This window comes from Populus euphratica, unplaced genomic scaffold, assembly GCF_000495115.2.
Source record: "Populus euphratica unplaced genomic scaffold, PopEup_1.0 scaffold90.1, whole genome shotgun sequence".
Taxonomy (NCBI): Eukaryota; Viridiplantae; Streptophyta; class Magnoliopsida; order Malpighiales; family Salicaceae; genus Populus; species Populus euphratica.
The window spans coordinates 419,291-435,617 of record NW_011499973.1 but is presented as its reverse complement, the minus strand read 5'-3'; the positions used below and the strand labels follow the sequence as shown (position 1 = coordinate 435,617).

Genomic DNA, 16,327 nt, shown 5'->3' with positions numbered 1-16,327 from the left:
TTGCATCAGTATTCCAATTGCTACTAGTTATTGGAATTGGCAATTGGGATTCAAACATGAAAATGCTCTTCTTGCTGGCTCTAGGAGCAGGCAATCTTGTGTTTTCTGGCTTGAAAAATAATCATTTAATATTTTTTAGTTGTTTTATATGGTTTTAATATTATGGTGTTAAAAATTTAAAAAAATAACTTTTGAAAAACACTAAAATTCCGAAGGTTCCAACGAGCCCATTGGTTTAAAAGAAAAGCACGGCTCAAGCCCTCGGGTTACTGTGAGTGGGGCCCAATCAGCCTTTTTGGCCACGTAATTCGATTGTTCCTGATGGGCTGCCCTTCGTCCCCTCTATATAAATGAATATAAATGGCAGTAAAACCAGTGAGTGTCATCGAAAACCAGATATCCATCACTCCCCCAGCATAATAATAATAATAATAAATAAATAAATAAATAAAAGAGGATATTATCGTTGATACTAAGAGGAAAGAAAAAATGTCAGGAGGTGGACCAATCTCACAGGACTGGGAGCCGGTGGTGATCCGTAAGAAAGCTCCCAACGCCGCCGCGAAGAAGGATGAGAAGGCCGTCAACGCCGCCCGTCGCGCTGGTGCTGAGATCGAAACCGTCAAAAAATGTATCCATCCCTTTTACATTCTCCCCTCCGTGTTGTTTAGATGCTTAATTTAACTCAATCAATCGATCCAAACAATCTTTTTTTTTTCTTTTCATCTTTTCTGTTATTGATGATAGTGAAGTTAGGGTTTGTTTCTTTATACAAAAAAATTAAAGGACATTTAATATTTGTTTCGGATCTATCTATATTCTTATTATTTTGTAATCTGTTGTGACAACAAGAAACTGTAGATTTTTTTTTTAGGAATTAGGGTTTCTTTGATAGTTTTATACCTTATTATTATTATTATTATTATTATTATTATAAAGAAGCTGCAAATTAATATATCTTTGTTGTTCCTAATCGAAGACTTTCAAAAAACCCTAATCTTATATGTTCCAAATCCAAGTACACGCTTGCACGTGGGTGCATGGTACAGGAAAGAAAGAAGATAAAGTGAAACATGGCAGCTAGAAATGACAATGAACTGCGATGATGTTTATTTTTTGTCAACTTAAAATGATTCTATTGTAACGGACTGCAGCAACTGCTGGTACAAACAAGGCCGCTTCTAGCAGCACTTCTTTGAACACAAGGAAGCTCGATGAAGAAACAGAGAACCTTGCTCGTGAGTATAGTAATCCATTCCTTTTCTGAATTCATGTTTGAAAAGATGAATTCATTCTTGTAAAACATTCCCTGCATCTCTGATGTTGGATTTACTATTGAATTCTACATTCCAGTGTCAAATTTGCAAAAATGATCTTTCAACTCTTATATATATATATATATATGATCCAAAAGGGAAAGGAGGGGAAAGGGGATGCTAGTCATTACATCATTGTTACCATTGTTTTGTTTTCTTGCTGTTTACAAGTAATGTTTACTGATTTCGCAGTTTCCAATTAGAAGTAATATGCTGATTAATGAGTTTTGAGGATCTTGAGGTTTATTTGTTAATGAGACTTTCTGTTTTAATTTTCAATCAACTTTGCTTGGGTTTAACATATAGTAGTAGTTAATCTCATCTAGATAAGCCGTTCCTTTTTGACATATAGCTGAAGAGAGTTGCTAAAAGAATATGTATATCTCTGTTGCCTCTTTCTTGTCATCGTTTTAGAATATGACTCTTCATAATGAAAACCCTGAATTTCAGAATTTTTTAGTCATCTTGGGAATCTAAATACAAAAAAACAAGTCATGAAATTAATATCTTATTTATGATTCTATGTGCCAAATAAGCTTCACACATAAATTCCAGATGTAACTTGCCCACTTGAATTTGATGTGCTCATTTCTTTGATCATCTTCATGTGCAATGTTGTATGAAATGATGACCATGTTTCTCTAAATAAGCCCCGCATGCTTTAGTATTGGGTGTTTTGGCATGTTTCTATACCCCTATACATGGTTTTACTTCTTTTCCAAGTTGCTTTTTTTTTTTTTGCTAGATGTTGTGTGATGCTTTCCATTGGAAGAAAAACTTTCTAAAACATTCTGGTCTCCCTCAGATGACCGAGTGCCAACTGAACTGAAGAAAGCAATTATGCAGGCTAGAATGGACAAGAAACTTACCCAGGCTCAACTTGCACAGGTCCCTCTCTCTCACTCTCTCAGATCCGAACTTACTTTAAATTTTAGTTCACGGCTCTAATATTTTTTTTTCCCTCTTGCAGGTGATCAATGAGAAGCCGCAGATAATTCAGGAGTATGAATCTGGAAAAGCCATTCCTAATCAGCAGATTATAGGAAAACTGGAGAGGGCTCTTGGTGTGAAGCTACGGGGAAAGAAGTAGGATTCGAAACACAGCAAGGAGCTATAAAGTTGTTCTCTGCTGTCTCTAAGTCTTGGGAATCGGTGGTGTACATGAACCCTTTCAACCTTTGTTATGGCTCGCTTGTAAGAAACAGTTTATTCGACTGGTGTGATGACTTTGAATTTGGATTTGGATTTGCCCTTTCTGTCCTGGTTCCTCATATTTTTGTGTCCACGAAAGTTTTGGGTTGGTTCAGATTTGCAACAATTCACTCTCGAAAATGAGATCGCATTGATAGTTTTCCAACAAAGAGGGCTATTACGGCATTTTATTACATAAAAAATAAAAATATATCAAGTGTAAAAAATGTTATTAACAATAACTAAATATAATTCTAGAAAAAGTCAAGAATTGATCTTATGCCTTTGTTTATTAGAATTAATTTGAGTAAAAAGAAATAGGTATATGCTTGATTGAGTAAATGCATTTACAAAATTATATGCATTACAATAATTCTTGTACAAAAAATAATTGAAAAACAACTATTATTTAAAAAAGATTAAATATAAAAAAACAAAAAAAAATTATAAAGATGTTTTAATTTCAATATAAACTAAAAAGCTACTTTAAAAAAATACATATGTTTATTTTTCAAGGTAAAAAATAAAACAACAAAGAAAAAAAGATAAAGAATCACTAGGCCTATCTCATCTAGAAAAGGCTCAGATGCTCACATTTAGAAAAGGCTTCGTACGAGGACCATAATTCTTTTTAATATAATTATCATTTGGCCAATTACTTTTCAGAAAACACTCAAAACACTTAAAAAATAACTTCAATACCTTGACAAATTTATAAATAGCTCTAAGAAATCAAAATCACCCCGAAAACCAAAACATCTAGATTTAGACTTTTAGACAATTTCAAGGCACAAAACATCTTTGTCAAATGAAACCGTTTAAGTATTAATATCATTTTTTTAACATAATATTTGACCATTTTGGTAGCAAAAATTAGTATCAATATCATTTTTCTTTCTTTATCATTAGAATTTAACAACTATTTTCTCTCTCTTTTCTCAAATTGAGAACTAAAAAATAAAAAAATAATTTTTTTTTTATCAAAAATGAATTGAAGAAACATTATAGAACTATGTATAATTAGTAAAATTTGAGAACTAAATTAAACTTTTGTATGAACTTTAAAACCATTTATTTGTGGTGACTTTTCTACTTTGATTTCATGTCTTTTAATTATATTATTAGTCAATAAATTTGATTTATTTTTTTTTTAATTTGACCCCATAAAAAAATCAGGCAAAAATTTTTAAGAATTAAATTTAAAAATAAATAAATTGAATAGTAAATATGTGCGAGAGATGACTTCTTTTAGATTTACTAATAATAATAATTATTATTATAATAATATTTTTTAAAAAATTTCCAGCTTTTTTTTTTCAATAGAAAATCAAAAGCCATGTTCATTTTTAAAAAATAAAATTTTAAAAAATAAATAAAAAGTACATCAAGATTACATTAGTCAATCAACATGTTTAGAAAATATGGTAGGAACCTACACTCTGCAGTTTGAGAGCTAGTTGGATTTAAGATCTTGTGTAGCAATATGGTAGGAACCTGGATGCTGCTCACCTCTGAATTACATAAAAGAAACATGATGTTAGCAGGAATTAATGATACAAAATACAGTGTTGTCTGTATTTTTCTAACATGGATAATAAATATCAAGCAAGTTCCATTAGTCAATAAAAATGTTTAGAAAATGAAAGATGCCATTACATTCCATAGAAGCTTCTTCTGAAACCACTGGCCCTAATCATCAAAGAAAACATTGTAATATCAGTTATCATAACTTCTAGTATAGCATAATTAGTTACAAGAATTGCCTCTTTACCTTGTTAGTTCTATAAATAAATAAAATCACAATAAGTGATTTTTAACACAATTTAAAAAAATAACACAATTAAGAAAATAATTAAAAAATTAATGTATTTTAACAAATCACAAATATCATCTGCGACGCGTCTTAAATTTTAAATCACATGACCCCCCTTCTTCCTCTTTGTATCTTTTCCTCCTCTCTCTCCCACTGCTCTTGCCCTCTCACCATCAGCTGGATCTGGATCTCTCTCTTCCCACTGTCATAAACAACCCAAGCAACCCTAAAATACTCATCTCTCTCTACATCATCCCCTGTCTTTCTCTCTTGCTCTACTTGCAACAAATTCTCTTTTCTCTTTATTAGTGGTGGAGCAGCCATATTTAGGCTAAAATACCATCATTGATCACCCTCACTAGCCACATTTCACTTTTAATGGTACATTGAACACTTCCCATCAATTAATTTAATGTAATTTATATTTAATTAATGTTGATTTTATTCTATTGAATGTTCGGGTTTTGAATATAGAATTGTTAACTATAATTGATTTATATTTAATTAGTATTAATTATGTTATTTAGTGAATTAACAAAATTATAAAGAATAAATATTAGTGTTGATTCAGGATAAATTATGGATTAAGTTAACTAGATATATTTTTAGTTGATAATTAAGTTATTTTGTTAAATAATTAATTATTTTAGTGAATTAACAAAATTATGTGTTTAACGTGTTAGTGTTGATTAAAGTTAAATTATGAATTAGGATAATTAGATATATTTTTAATTGATAATTGATGCATCTTAATTAACCCAAGATCTTAATAAATTAAAATTATTTTTTATTATGTTGTTTGATAAAATATCTGATAATTTAGAAATATTATGCTCTAATGATAATATATCCAACAATGATATGATTATAACAAAAAAGGTCATAACTTTCTAATTGTAACATCAAATATCCCTTAACAAATTATTAAAAATAATATATGATTGATTTGATTGAAATATGTTTAAAATAAAAATTAAAATTATTTGTAAAATGTTATAAATTAGAGGTGGTCAAGCTTATAAATTAACGATAAGAGTGTGAATTCAATATATGAATTTGTAAGAATCAATGAGATTAATATATTCAAGCTCTGTATAAGAGACATAAATAAAAAAAAATTTGTAACCTACCCAATTTCCACTAAGTTTCATGACATTTATTCTAAATTGATGAAAAATTAGTTATTTATAATTGTGTGATTTTCCTTTTAAGGGGGTTGATGAGAAAATAATTTATCCTAGTCCATATTATAAAAGTTGTATATACTATCTATAACATATTAGTTGTATATACCATCCACAACACATTACTTGTAGATGGCATCTCGGACTTGTATATTGTAAATACTAGTTTTTTAAATTATTTTTATTTTATAAATATAATTTTTTTTAAATATGTTAACCTATCACAACACTCGAACACTAATGTGAAGTTTTTTTGGCTTCCCCTAACATAATGATGATAATCATGGTAGTTTGCAACGTCATAAAATGAAATATATTTTATTGATGAGCAATAGAAGTTATTATTCAGAATGGAATGAACTCAAAATATATCTTGACGATCCCCTTTCTTCCTCTCCCACCACTCCTCCCATCTCACCATCGGCTGGATCTGGATCTCTCTCTTCCCACTGTCATAAACACCCCAAGTAACCCTAAAACACTCATCTCTCTCTACATCACCCCCTGTCTTTCTCTCTTGCTCTACTTGCAACAAATTCTCTTTTCTCTTTACTAGTGGTGGAGCAGCCATATTTAGGCTAAAATACCATCATTGATCACCCTCACCAGCCACATTTCACTTTTAATGGTATATTGAACACTTCCCATCAATTAATTTCATGTAATTTATATTTAATTAATGTTGATCTTATTCTATTGAATGTTAGGGTTTTGAATATGAAATTAGGTTAATTATAATTGAATTATGTTATTTAGTGAATTAACAAAATTATAAAGAATAAATGTTAGTGTTGATTCAAGATAAATTATAAATTATGTTAATTAGATATATTTTTAGTTGATAGTTAGGTTATTTTGTTAAATAATTAATTATTTTAGTGAATTAACAAAATTATGTGTTTATAATGTTAGTGTTGATTAAAGTTAAATTATGAATTAGAATAATTAGATATATTTTTAATTGATAATTGATGCACCTTAATTAATCTCAGATACTAATATATTAAAATTATTTTTTATTGTGATGTTTAACAAAATATCTGATAATTTAAAAATATTATGCTCTAACAATAATATATCCAACAATGATATCATTATAACAGAAAAGGTCATGACTTTCTAATTGTAACATTAAATATGTCCCTTAACAAATTATTAAAAATAATATAGGATTGATTTGATTGAAATATATTTAAAATTAAAATTAAAATTATTTGTAAAATGTTATAAATTAGAGGTGGCCAAGCTTATAAATTAGTGATAAGAGTGTGAATTCAATATTTGAATTTATAAAAATCAATGAGATTAATATATAGGAGACACAAATGAAAAAAATTCTTTTAATCTATAGTTGACCCAATTTCCACTAAGTTTCATGAAATTTATTTTAAATTGATAAAAAATTAGATATTTATAATTATGTGATTTTTTTTTTAAGGGGGTTGATGAGAAAATAATTTATCCTAGTCCATATTATAAAAGTTGTATATACTATCTATAACATATTAGTTGTATATACCATCCACAACACATTACTTGTAGATGGCATCTCGGACTTGTATATTGTAAATACTAGTTTTTTAAATTATTTTTATTTTATAAATATAATTTTTTTTAAATATGTTAACCTATCACAACACTCGAACACTAATGTGAAGTTTTTTTGGCTTCCCCTAGCATAATGATGGTAATCATAGTAGTTTGCAACGTCATAAGATAAAATATATTTTATTGATAAGCAATAGAAGTTATTATTTAGAATGGAATGAACTCAAAATATATCTTGTCTTGAATTAGGTCGAGAAATTTAAAATGATTTAAGATCTTGAGTTAGATGAAATTTATTTTATTTTGTTATGTTTTTTTAAACTAATATAAGATATATTGGCTAATCCAAGTAAAATGAAACGAAACTGATAACTTTAGTACAAGTACCCTGAATTATTTTTTTAATTAGGAAAAAGTCTATTTATTATTTTGAAATTTGGATGACAATATAGAAACACAAAACGTGTTATGAAAGCATGTGATTTGAAAATGATAAAAAAAAAAAAAGGTTAATGCACGGAAGATAGTTTGCGATATTCAAACAAAAAAGATTGAAGTTATTAAGTTCATTTTGATTCAAAACTTTGGATACATTATGCTATAATTGGGGTAAAGACATTGGTAGAGACATTCTTAATATTAATTTTAGAATGTAAGAATTAAATTAGAAAACTAAATGATATAAAATCATTCAGTGGAATTAACTACTGAACTAACTATTATTTTAAAATCAATTGAAAGAAATTTATAATTTTTTTAATTAAGACTTGATATATTTTGTTAAACAGTCTTATATATTAATATTTAGAAAACAATGCCAAGCAGAACCATGATAAACTAGTTCTCTAAGACAATGGTGTTTTCCCCCCACTGGAGAAAGGGCTTGAACATTTCTGTAAGATTTGAGACGCTGTGCCTTTTATTTTACTGGAGAAACGGATCTCTATTCATTCTTTGAGTTATGAGCGTGGGGGTGTCATGAAATGTACAGACCTTTTTAGAAAGATTAAAGATTAAATTTAATATAACCGATATTTTTAAATTTTTATAACTTTTAGATTATATTCTACTTGAAATATAAAAAAAACACTTTCCTAATAAAAAATTTTAATTAAAAAGTACTTTTAATTGATCAATTTTTTTATTACTAAACAAACACTAAAAAGCTAAAAAAAAGGTTTCCAGAAAAGTATTTTATATGAAACAAACAGGTCTAAAACATAATTGTGTTTCCTTTCTTGAAGAATGATTTGGTATGCTGTTGAAGATTACCTTATGGATGCACACAATTGCTCTCAAGTGCTTTAGTGAAGAAAGCAGAGACCAAAGATTGGAAAAGAGAAATTGCTGGGAATGGAAAATTTTGAAACTCCTGTCATGAATACATAACATTTACATCATTGGCTTCTTCCAGCCAAACGGCATTTGTAGAGATGATTTGAACAGGACTGATAACAAAACATGCAGAGGAATCCATGATTTCAACGTCATAAAAATAGCATATAAATTACTCACATGCCAGTTTCGTGCCAAAGCTAGTAAGGCATATGGCAAATGCTTGAAAAGCTGAGAGTGGCGACCTATAATCCATGGTGAAAGCATCGTCGCCTACCTTCCCAAACTGGAGGAGGACAGTATCCTCATCTCCTCTCCCTCCTGGCTGGCTTTGGTCCATAGTTGCAACTAGTTGAAAGTTCTTCACTGATGCTACCGTTACCCGGCCATGGAAATTCAAGCACCAACATTGCAAATGCTCATGCCACCTTGGGGCTTTGTTCCACAAAACTGTACAACCAGAAGAAGCAGACTCCAGTCCATTCATCTTGGAATTGTCAAGATTTTTGTCATTGATTGTTTCTTGCAGCACCGGGCACTTGAGTGAGCAAACCATCCTCCTTGGACCTCTAGATTTCATGAGATTGAACTTATAAGAGACCTGCCCAACCTCAAAATTGCCTGCCGGAACTTGAGGGCTTATTTGCTTGCTTGCAAATCGCCGGCTAGCTCTGCTACTTGAGGGCTTTGCACCACTGTGTGGTGGCTGGCTGTCAAAGATTGTAAAGTTGGTACCGAGGAAGTCCGAACTGCAATATTTCAAGTTGAAAATGAAATTATTTTCATATGACTTGTTACATTATCACTAATAATTCCAAAGCCCCCATCTTTTTATATTATTTTTGTAAGACTCTAAACTAGGGATTGTTCCAAATCAGATCCACATTACTTCTACAGTGAAATGGCATGTATTATGAATCAAAAGATAAATAATCTCAACAATTTGAGGAAAAAAACCTGAAAACTAGATTGTCCCAACACTGTAATTTATGTGAACGCAAAGCATGACTATGAGAATAAACAATACCATACTTAAAACGAGTATGTAAAATGCTAAGTAGATTCTTAGCAACTGTGAGTAAATGGTTCCTAAACACCCAGGCATAAATTGCTGGGAAGTGGTAACTATATCCAGGAAGTGCATTATTTTGAAAACAACAAAACAGAACTTGTTTTGATACAAAAATACCTTACCTTAACTTTCCAACATAAGCATTACTTCCTTGGGATAATTCATCAGCATCGAGTGAGATGATATACTCTGTGTGAGCACCTTGCCTATACCTCCGTGCTGCTAGAAGAAACTTCCCCTTATCCATAAATGCTAGCAAGAAAAACAGAAGAGAATAATGAGCCAAAGCTCAATTGTTTTACATTATGCCCGTCAAATGATGCAGCCAAAATTTTTTGATGACAAACTGAAATCTAGCAATGGAAAACCAGTAAGTAAGACTAGAACATAGTTTGCAACTCAAAGTTTACAAACATCAGTGAACACCACATACCAAATCTAGCCATTCATTATTAACTTTATCATTAAGTATTGCTGTTTTACTGTTCAGTATTGCTTACTTGCACCTCAAATTGTGTATCTTTCCATAAATGGCTTACAACATCCTTCAAATGATTATTTCCATAATTAACAAAAGCAAGAACAATAATGTGAACACTGCTGTAACAGAAAAAAATTGAAACCACTATCATTAAAGAAATCTGACTACTATTCCAATCCAATTTTCTACAACCAAACATTTTCATGATTTACTTTCCATAGGTGCTTGAGAAACCAGTACCTGACAGAAAAATTATACTTTGTTTTTTGTACTTTACATTTTGCTTGAGCACCAACTCTTCGTGTTGCAAGTTCCAGAATTTTTCAACAGAGCAGCAACGAAATTTCTAATGCAAAACCCATAGGTGTTGATTGATACAATCTAAACATGTCTTTGCATGCAACAGTTTCTGCTATGACAGAATCTGTCACAAACTGCCCCTTAAAAGTACACAACTTGCCAGATTGCTACATCCTATCACATGATGATGAACACAGAAGGAACATTTCAAGTTATAGATCCTATGATGCAGACAACAAAAGAAGCCAGATTAATGTATTTTTATATATAGGGGTATTTCTGTAATTTTTAGATTTGCTAGAAAATCTGGAAAAATTGTCTAGATCTAGGTTATTTTCTATTTAGTATTTTTTTAGTTCTCAAGTAATTATCTTTTTTAGGTTTTTCCTATTCTAAACAGATTTCTTATATAGAAAACAAGTCCTTAATGGAAACGGTATCTCTATATAAAGGTTATGTAGTCTTTCAATATTTTATTTACAGTTTATTAGTAAAATTACAGCAATTTGCTTTTGATTGTGTGAGTCAATCTTCCTAGGAGTGAAGCTTAGGTTTTTTTATCCTCTCGGTGTGACTCCTAGATAACCTATTAGAGTAACTCTAATAGTTTCTACACATTTCAGTAAGTTAAATCCTATATTCCAACCATCAAATAACCTCCACTGAGTTTCTAAACATCCATGCATTCAAGTCCATCTAATCTTAACAATGAAAAGATCAGCTCAAACCATAAATTACTATTGACATCACTTTTCATAGCCTCTAAAAGTTAGATTCTGAACAGCCCCTAGGCTGTCCTGCATCATCCTGGGAATAAAACGTGAATTAGCGGATGAAGAACATGCATAATTTGTCTATTTGAAAAAAATTGGAAAAATATATCACAAAGTTATGCCAGGGCCATTTACTAATAGATTTTTGAAGAAACATATCTAACACAAGATATCATGTTTACATAAGAAACATTTGATCCAAGTTTCCAAGCACAGTTACAAATTTATGTTGAACCATTGACCATCATGAGTTACTTCTTATAACCATACACAATTGATGAAACCAAAACATTTTATCACTCATGGTTTACCACCACACAACTCCATATTCGAAAGTTTTTTTTTTTTTTACCTTTTTTTTTTTGCCTCCTACTTTCTATTTTTTAAAACTCAATTTAACATTACATTGCCTCCTACTTTCAATTTTTTAAAACTCAATTTAACATTACATGCTTGTCAATATATAGGTGAGAAAGCAACCAAGTTTATTTTATTGACAAGAATACTTGACATCGAATAAGGACTGTGTCAAGTTGATTTGAATAAGCATAGGGTCACAATCAATTACATCTACATAGACAAAAGTCATCCTACAAGTTGACAAAATGAATCATGTCTCTTTCATCTTTGGTACTAGCAAGCCACATGTCAACGATTTACTCAATCAAACTAATTAGCTGCAAAAGAAGTGTATAGAAAGATCCTCCGCACATCTTCATAATTTGCAAAAACATGTCTACCAATATATACTTACATGGAGTATGAGCAAGATATAGGTAAAATGTCGAAGTCTTCTTATTTCGTTTAATAAGACACTGATGGGGCAAGTCACGTGGACCTGGCTGCATTTACAAATGAAAAGAAAAGGAACCGCCAATTTCAAAATTTGCAAACATAATTGATCAACAATTGCAGCAAGTCATGCAGCACAGATCAGGAAGCTGAATAGAGAATCCAAAAGGTGACAAGATTACCAGATATTCATCTTGCACAGAAATGAAAAATTTCAAGAAAATTATAGCCTAAAAAACACAAACATAATTCAAAACAGGGCGTCAATTATTCTGCAGGAATCATTTCTTAAAAACCAAGTCGTATTTCAGCTCAACTAGTTAGATGAATATTTCTTGATTCCAAATTTACATGTCAGTAAATCCTGCCTTGTCTAATACCATATCCACTAATGGATATTTGATAAGAATATCTCCAAAATCTTAGGCAAAAGAATGATCCCATCGACATATATATCTAAAACACAATTTCCCAGATGGAGACCCATCCAAAGTGGCATCTGGGAAGTAGTAATCGATGACAATGTCCTCCAGCATTTTCTAAAGAAATGGTTGTTTTCAATTTTCCGAGATTCAAACCCACAAGCAGGTCGCAAACCTACAACTTTCACCAATGCAAACATCAACAGCCCCCCTAATATATCAAAAATCTCTAAACATAGATGGATATTCTAAAATGCAATTCCTTAAACACAAAAGACTATATTATCATATTGTGAAACCATAGAAGCTGGATTAACCAATTGTTGGAACCCAAAAAATGATAATAATTCAAACCTTTATATTATCACTGCTCAAAAATCAAAGTTATTTGCTTTCTACAGTTGCATCTAAAATTTAAATTATTGGGTTTTTCATTTTCCACAAAAAAAAAATGCATAACTTAATAGCATTGAAAGAAAAAGTTAAGGTAAATTATGGAGTACGATTAAAACAAATTCACAAAATCTTAATCCCTACATCCCCAATTACTTCAACCAATATAATTAAAAATTCCAATTATCTTAAACTAAAACCTTCATTACCAAATCCAATCACAATGACAGACTATTCCTTGAAAAAATAAATAAAAATTCACCAAAATAAATAAATAAAAAATCTGACCTGTTTAAGGCAAGAAGGGAAAGTAATTTTGGCAGGACTTGCATTACTACTACTGCTGCTGCTATTAGGAAGAGACTTCACGATGTCTTTGGTAACATCTCTCCATTTCTTACAAACACATGCACAAGCGACGACGCTTTGTCTCTGAGGCCACCGATCCTCACTCTCCTCAACTCGTTTTATTATTTCTCCTAACAGCTCAGGTAACATACTTCCCCACCCATCCGACTCAGCCCATAACTCACCTCCGAGTCGCCCCGATTCCACTGCATTTCGTTCGTTTCTGTTCTGGTTATTAAAGGATCTCGAGAACCTTCGCGATAAAATCGATCTTCTCAGCGACATTTTAAGGCAGGAGGGTGGGGGCGGTCTGCCTCTTTGTTTTCGTTTTTCTGAGTGTTTCCGTCTTCAAACTTTAAAAATAAAAATAGAAAGGATAACAGAGAGTGAGATAGACAGTTTATATTAGGTTAAATTATTATGGTTGGGAACGAAAACGGTTTATAAAGTGACGTGGCTGTATGATTTTCACTTAGACAGACGCATGGCAGATGTTAGATTTGAAAAGGTGGCGCGGCTGTATTGGTTGAAGGGAAATGGGGACTAGTGTGATTAGAAAGTGAAAGGTCTGTTGAAGGGAGATGGGGACATGAGACTAGTGTGATTAGAAAGTGAAAGGTCTAGCGATGGTGATGGAGGTAGGAATTTTTTTGACTGGGTCTGAAAATTAAACAGAAAGGAACAGTAAAAGCGGAAAACTGTGGTTTTAACGGTGTTTGTGTGGGGGTGGTTTAGAATGGTATATCAAACGATTTTTAAAAAAAAAAAAAATAATTAAAAATATTTTTTTATATATTTCTTAAATTATTTTGATGTATAATATTAAAAATAATTTTTATGGATAAAAAATATATTGTTTTAATGTATTTTTATGAAAAATATATTTTAAAAAATAATTTTTACTACATTTTAAAACATTCATATTAGCATTTTTACTTTATTAAAAAATATTTTTTGATATAAAGTTATTATTTAATTATAGATTATTATTATTAATTATGAGTTTAATTACGTGAAAAGCATGTGATTTATCCATCTTTTAACTTTTGTAGAAGCTTACAATTATTATAATTATTTCAATTTTTAATATAACCGGGGAAAATAATAGACCATAAGCCACGTATGCAACAAAAATATTCTCCATCTATTACGATAAAGTTCGCAACTTGATGAATGGAATAAATCTGTCTTATGCTGTCCAAAACTGTCCTCCAAATCTTGGCTGAAGTTAGTTTCCAGACAAGACAAATAAATAAATAAATAAATATTGGATTATTTTTTTATATTTCACATAGTTTGAATTCATAAAATTTTCTACTTCACAATTATTTTTCTTTATAAACATAAGGAAAGCATGATAAAATTGTAAATACATCTAGTGAAAAAAGCATGTATTAAAAAAGTTGAAACATGTAACTATTCATTCTATCTCTATTTTAAGAGATTTTATTTTAAAAAAGTTGGAGAGTAAAAAATAATGTAATGCTTAAATATCAATCATTTTGAATATATAGATATAATGCTAGTAATGATATAGTAATGAAAATATCTCAATTTAAATTTAAGTGTTGTTAGAGATTTTATAACGATAACAAAGTGTCTGAAATCGTATTTTAAAATAATTTATGTTTTATTATCTTTTTATATTATAAATTATTTGGATTATCATGATATTTTGTTTATAATATATACAGATAATATCTCATTTCTTTTGTGTTATTAACATTAAAGATGTTGTTTTTATTTTTTATTTTATATATATAAAATCGTTTTTATTTTTTATATTTTTATTTTTTATTTTATATATATAAAAAAGTTTTAAAATCACCATATAATAATCTAGAAATTGCTTTAGAAAAAAAAAGTTTCGTGATGATTTTGAAATTTTTTATACTAGATAATTTAGTATCCTTTTACTTAAAGATAAACAATTTGATTGTTGTAGTCGTATTTTATTATAGATTTCCAATCACATTCTCCATGAAAACCTCTTATATCTTTCTTCTCTAAGCTTGGGGTATATAAGAAAGAACTAAGAAAAAAGTATCAGAAATAACATGTTTTATTATAAGGAGCTTATAATGTTTATATTGATTTACTATACAACTCTGTATCTAGCATTGGATAGACCTCGTACAATAATCTTGGACTTCATTTCTTTTGGAACAATCATAAATATTTTTTTGATCATGAATCTATTTCTAAAAATTCAATGTGTAATTTTAGCATTCAATATGTATTCCTAAATAATCTCATCTTTTAATTATTCAACCATTTTATTTTACTTTTTTCAATTAGTCATCATTTATATATTTCAATGCAACAACAAGATGTTATTTATAAAAAAATAGTTTTGTTCAATGGTTAATTGATTATATTTTATTCATTAAATAAATTGAGTTGATAATTTGGAATGATTTTATAATAATATAATTATTTTATCAAATCACACTTAATTTTTCATTTACTTTCATTTACAAATTACAAACTAATTATAAGAAAGTTTGACCCCTCCCTTTATTTTTATTTTTCTATTTTGTATTTTAAGAACTTTTATTGAATTTAAATATGTCTAACAACTTTAAAGAATTGAGGAGGGTTTCTTTTTCATTTTTGTATCTAGGTTCACGAGATGAGAGAATTAAAAATACCTATTTTATTAAGAATTATTTTTTGGTACAAAGTAATTATTTAATTATAGTTTATCTTTTATTATGAGTTTAATTACATGAAAAGCATGTGATTTATTTTACTTTTCTTGACTTTTATAGAAAGTTATTAACTATCGATGTAAATTTTATCAACTAATAAAATTTATAATGTTGTTAATAAATTTATCAACTAATCTATATAATGTTGTTAATTGTTTTTTTTTTTTAATTTTAGTTGATATAGATACAAATTTTGCAAATTTATTTCAAATTATCAATTATACTCAACTTTAAAAAAAAATGACTATATATTATATCATATGATTTGATATTTTCATGTAGAAAAAACTTGACTCGTTCGGTTTCTAATATATTAGCCCAAATATAAATTATGATTTTAAATAAATAGAATCAAATAAATCAAATAACTTAATTTATTATTAATTTCATAATTGATTAATTTATATTTGAAAATCAAGTGCACTGTCTAGCAATATATCATGATTTTTAAATATTATGAAAGTTATAAGTAGTTTGACTTAATCTTTCAGTGACTGGTTTCTCAATATAATTATCTCTTCATCAATGATGTTCTGATTTAGACATTTTAGCATGGAGTGCGTCTACCATGCTAAATCATATTTGTTCGCAATATTATAGTCATTGATTTTTTGAATAAAATTTAAAGCTCTTTTCAATTTTCATTCT

General features: G+C 29.2%; 2 protein-coding genes across 4 annotated transcripts; one reads left to right on the top strand and one right to left on the bottom strand.

The window, feature by feature from the left end:
- Positions 1–364: 364 nt before the first annotated feature.
- LOC105139366 (multiprotein-bridging factor 1b-like) lies at positions 365–2,631 on the top strand. Of its 2 annotated transcripts, XR_844961.1 has the most exons (5): positions 365–631; positions 1,155–1,238; positions 2,122–2,204; positions 2,287–2,464; positions 2,505–2,631. XR_844961.1 is itself a non-coding variant. In XM_011045778.1 (4 exons), the coding sequence occupies exons 1-4, from the start codon at positions 490–492 to the stop codon at positions 2,404–2,406; spliced, it is 429 nt and encodes a 142-aa protein (XP_011044080.1). In that variant the 5' UTR covers positions 365–489; the 3' UTR covers positions 2,407–2,626. The 2 variants fall into 2 exon arrangements, 1 of the variants encoding a protein (XP_011044080.1); XM_011045778.1 differs by having other exon boundaries at positions 2,287–2,626.
- A 5,617-nt stretch (positions 2,632–8,248) lies between these two features.
- LOC105139364 (tubby-like F-box protein 7) lies at positions 8,249–13,352 on the bottom strand. Of its 2 annotated transcripts, XM_011045777.1 has the most exons (5): positions 12,909–13,352; positions 11,768–11,855; positions 9,582–9,711; positions 8,568–9,136; positions 8,249–8,424 (listed from the first exon to the last, which is right to left on the bottom strand). In XM_011045777.1, coding segments are annotated over exons 1-5 (1,134 nt in total). In that variant the 5' UTR covers positions 13,254–13,352; the 3' UTR covers positions 8,249–8,422. The 2 variants fall into 2 exon arrangements, with proteins under 2 accessions (XP_011044079.1, XP_011044078.1); XM_011045776.1 differs by having other exon boundaries at positions 8,383–9,136.
- Between the last annotated feature and the right edge of the window lie 2,975 nt (positions 13,353–16,327).